This window comes from Stegodyphus dumicola, chromosome 1 (assembly GCF_044657685.1).
Source record: "Stegodyphus dumicola isolate Sdum_Otavi_A_Nest chromosome 1, ASM4465768v1".
NCBI classification, from domain to species: domain Eukaryota; kingdom Metazoa; phylum Arthropoda; class Arachnida; order Araneae; family Eresidae; genus Stegodyphus; species Stegodyphus dumicola.
In genome coordinates this window covers 144,039,068-144,043,846 of record NC_140768.1, presented here as the reverse complement: position 1 = coordinate 144,043,846, position 4,779 = coordinate 144,039,068, and the positions used below count along the sequence as shown (strand labels likewise).

The following is a 4,779-nucleotide window of genomic DNA, read 5'->3' as shown; positions in this document are numbered from 1 at the left end:
TTTCAGATTTATAAAATTAATAAAAGTTTGTGTTTGTCAAAAGATATCAATTACTTGAAAAGATAATTTGCTTCCGAAATAAAACATAATTACTATAATTTGATACAACATATTAAAATTACCAATTCAAATTTCTTATAATCTTAGAAAATTCTTATTAAATCGACGCGAATATATAAGGGAGAAGATCGTATTTCAAAAGTTGGTGGAAGAAAAACGCTAACGTTAAGTTCTTTTCAGAAAATTCAGAATGTGGTGCTTAAGAATGCCAAGAGGTTATATTTGTCATCCTTCATGTCAATGAAATTTGAGCAATCGAAATATGCTTTTAATAAAAGCAGTATTTTTTAAGTTTTCAGTCATATTATACGATGAGTTGTGCGAAATAGCAGCAACACATTGGCACGTGAAACACAAAAATGTATTTTATTTCGGGAAGTGGCAACAGATTTCTTTTAAATCGACATGTTTATTGATTAAATTAGAAATCCAGATATATCTTACGTTTTACTGCGTGGCAAGATATCACTTTTAAATCGTCGAGTTTGTTAATCAAAAACTCATTAAATTCGGGGAAATATGAAATATATGGAAAACAAATTCGAAGTTCCGGCTTCGAAGTGCACAGTGCTTAGATGAAAGTTTACGGATGTTCAAAATTTGATGGCTGTATGTGCCACTTTTTTCTGCAATGCGATGACACTTCTTCTATATCGCTCAGTTTTCTAGTCAGATTGACAACAAAAATATCTTAAGCTTTCCAGAAAGGCATCACAAAGCTTACATATTGCTGAACTTTAAAATTTCCTTAAGTATATGCAAAATAAAAATAAATAAAAACCAAATGGAAAATTCAAAATTAGGACTTCGAGTTGCATATGTTCGATGGAGGACTATGTGCGTTCAAAATTGGGTGCCACTGCACACCGCACTTTTATACAATGGAAGAAATATACATGTATACATACGTACATACATGCACACATATGTACATATATATACATACATATGTACACTCATACATACATTCTTCATTCATACATACATTCATCATAAATTCTTCATTGTATAATAATAAAAGAGATTAGGATTCTAAAGACTCGAATGTCGGAATATGCGCAACGATTCGAGTTTTCGAATTTCGAATTTTTTTAAGATTCATGGATTTGAATGTTCCATCTCTCCAAATAATGAGTCTGCTGAAAGCAATGATGAAAAAAAGTTGCAAAAATAAATATAAAAGAAGCATCATGTAAAGAATGTCACAACATATCTTAATCCTCCACAACATATCTTAATCCTCCACAATTTAATGGCATTTGATGTTACTTCTTCCGCAGTTTCTTAATAAATTTATTATTATTATTAATTTTAATTAATTAACGAAGCATTAAGTAATTAAAGCAGAAGTATTAATTAATTAAGAAATAACTAGCACAGTGGTTTTGATAGTTTCTGCCAGGACCACAAAAAAAAAAAAAAAAAAAAAATCCTTTTGTATTCATTCATATAGTATTAGTATATCATGCGGCTAACAATATACTTGCTTAAGAACTATATAGTGTACACGTATACACAATGCTTAAACAAATTTATTATTTTATATATTATATATAATATAATGGTAAACAATTTGCATTAATTATGATTTGCAAAATTATCTGTTACCTATAATAAACTTTGGAACATTACATGCTAAAAGTAAAAAGCTTTAAAACATTTTCAGCTAATTCAGTTTGAGTGACAAGAAAAGATTAGGATAAAAAAGCTTACTATAGAATACGTTGTAAAGAAATTTTTGTAAAACAACCTCGCAAAACAATTTTGCACCTTTGCAGGCAGTATCTAAAATTCAATCGAAATTTTACAAAAGCTGATAAAAATCTTACTTCTCAAAAAATTTTAATTTAATTTCTAGAATTTTCAAATCACTTGGACAAAAAAAAAAAAGTTGTTTTTATATCAATACATATTTAAATTTTGATTTCAGTGTTTTTGTATGTTCAACAGAAACAGTAATAAATAAATAAATAGCAAAAAGCGCAATTTTGCTCTTTGTCTTTCAACCAATAGAGAATTAGTACGAAAAGAAAAGTTTAAACTTTGCAAAGCTGGTAAACTTATTGGAAGTTTAATAAAATTCAATAAAAATCTAATAAACTTAACAAGCTAATAAAAATTTGTGTTTCTCAATAAATATAAATTACTAAGAAGGCTAAATTTTTCCCAGAATAAGACAAGCTAAAAATTTGATTTCAATGATTGTTTTATATGGCCCATACTGTACAAGATAAACAGTTACAGTTAATAAATAAATTAAAAAAAAAGTGAATAAAATAATCTTACAGTTTGATGAACAAAGTTAATTTGCCTCTCTGCAACATTGACCGTCTTTTTCACTTTGCTGAATTTTATAGTTCATTTCAGTTCTTGAAACGTGTTGTATAAGTTTCACCACTGCGAAATAAGAAGTTGTACAAATCAGCTTAAAGTTATTCTCATAAATTCACTTTAGAACTTATCTGAAGTAGTAACATTGCCACACTTGAAAAGTCTCAGTTTTTGCCAGAAATAGTTAGTTTTCAGTTCTTTTTCATAGCTGAGTCACTCAACTTTTAAAACTTTTTCATTGTTCCTGGTTTTGTCACTGTTCTTTTTTATTATGTACACCATATTTTCTCTGTTTAGTATAAGATGAAGATGCAGAAAAGGAAAAATCATGATATTTAAAGAAATAGTGTTACATGTTGGCAACAGTAATGGTTCAGAAATGTCCACTTTAAAAAAGTAGTTTTTAGTTTCACTTTTATTTTTTACGCCTACAATTCATTGAAACTCTAATACTTTTTTAAATACTATAATTGAAACAGTTCTAAATTTCGAAACATCATCAAATCTCGGTTGCTGAAATCATAGAAATTGATTGCTTGATTTCATTGCTATATTTGGTTAGAACAATATTTCAGTTCCGTTTTGTAAACAAATATATTTAAGCATAAGAACACAGCTGATATTTACTTTACCCGAAAAAAAAAAAAAATCTTGCTATAATTGTTTTCGAAAAATAAATTTATGGTGATATAAATTTAAGTCTTTCTGATCAAGTTCAAAAAGTTCACAGTCTTTTTTTTAAATTTGGTATGTCTCATAGATGTTTGAGGATTAATGTTCTGTCCTCGTCTTGAAAAACTCAAACCAAACTCTCCGACTTCAGGAGAGCTTTTGCATACTGTAGAAACATTACTCTGATATAGAGTCTGTTTTGAATCACTGTTCCACAATTTTGTTTTCAGTCTCAACAACCACTCTGTTAATAGATTCTTGCCACCGATGGACAAGAGGATTCTGGGTTGGAGCACTGGCACATGAAACAAGTTCTGGAGCATTCGAACTTCTCCCTGCGACGGAGTAGGACAACAGAGAAGCAGCTTGCGCAGCTGATGACCAACAGGGGGACGTCCCAACGAAAGGACCGAATGCATTCATCCTCTGAGGTAGCCCCACGCTCTGCAAAGGCAACGACACGGTCCATTGCATTGCCCGACGAACAGGTGAAGAGGCTGCCGGCTGAGATTGCTGGAAATAAGTCTGTTGAACACCAGCATCTTTTGGACTTTCAGAACCAGGCGAATGGGTGAATGTTGAAGCTCTGAGCTGAGGGCTGTCGCACCCCACTAGATGTGGAGACTCGGTCTGAGGTAAGGGATCTGGAGCCAACAAGCTCTCCATGTCGAACTGTCGTTTCTGTCGCCCTAGTGTGAGTTTAGCTGTATGTGGCGGCGTCTGAAGCATCTTGTGATGGTGGATCGGTCTGTGGGGATCGACCAAGGTTGCTGCTGCCTCCAAGGGTGGTCTTGGCGGTGGCGTCGGAGCGGGGCTGTCGTCATCGTCCGGCACGGCAAGTCCCATGTGTTTACGAACTTTCCTCTGGGCTTTCCTTCTCCTGAAGTCACCTTTCTTGAAGTCCTCTATGTTGGCAGGGTGGATGGCCCAATAGTGGCCCTTGCCATTTGCGCTGCGACCAGCCTTGATGAAGCAGTCGTTGAGAGACAGGTTATGCCGAATGCTATTTCTCCATCCAGGCCCTCGATTGCGGAAGTAAGGGTACTGGTCCAAGATGTACTGATAGATGTCCGACAGCACCATCTTCTTCTCTGGGCAGCTGAGTATGGCCATGGCTATGAGACCTATGTAGCTATGCTGAGGTTTCGGTTCCTCTGCAGCGAAGCGGGCAGCCCTGGGATCAAATCGAACAAAAGGTGATGCGAAACCATACTGTCCAGCATCCGGAAAACCGGCTAAACCGTAGGGTAAACCGAAAGGATGGAATCGTAATCTGCCGTAATCGTAGATCTGCAATCGCTGGTACTCAGCAAGAGCTGCTGCGGGGCTGACCGCTGGGGCGGCCCCATGCAGGGGACCAAAAGGATTCGTCTCAGTGGCGGCCAGAACGTTCTTCAGAGCAGCGAACGACGGCTCGCTTCGGCACATCATGAGCAGGCGAGGAGCACACTTTCCAAGATGCGAATCAGTGGCGGGAGATCTCCGTGACTCTTGGGCTCCGCCTCCCAAGCCTCAATTGGTTGCCAGGAAAGCCGCTTCATTGGCTGCAACAACTGATTGGCGGGCGGTTCCACCCAATGCAAGGAGAGTGTGTGCCAACGCCTAAATTAACGTCTCATTAGAGCGGGGAAGCCAATATTTCAGGTGCTCTGAACGGTTAGGGGTAGTTTTTCGTTAGGAAAGTTTTTCACTTCCCTTTCTGTGTTTCGAAGGAGC

The 4,779-nt window shown here is 36.1% G+C and overlaps 1 protein-coding gene across 1 annotated transcript; it reads right to left on the bottom strand.

Moving 5' to 3' along the window:
• Positions 1-2,254: 2,254 nt before the first annotated feature.
• fd102C (forkhead domain 102C) lies at positions 2,255-4,504 on the bottom strand. Its single transcript, XM_035372834.2, has one exon. It carries the CDS (start codon positions 4,492-4,494, stop codon positions 3,268-3,270), a length of 1,227 nt encoding a protein of 408 aa, XP_035228725.1. The 5' UTR covers positions 4,495-4,504; the 3' UTR covers positions 2,255-3,267.
• Between the last annotated feature and the right edge of the window lie 275 nt (positions 4,505-4,779).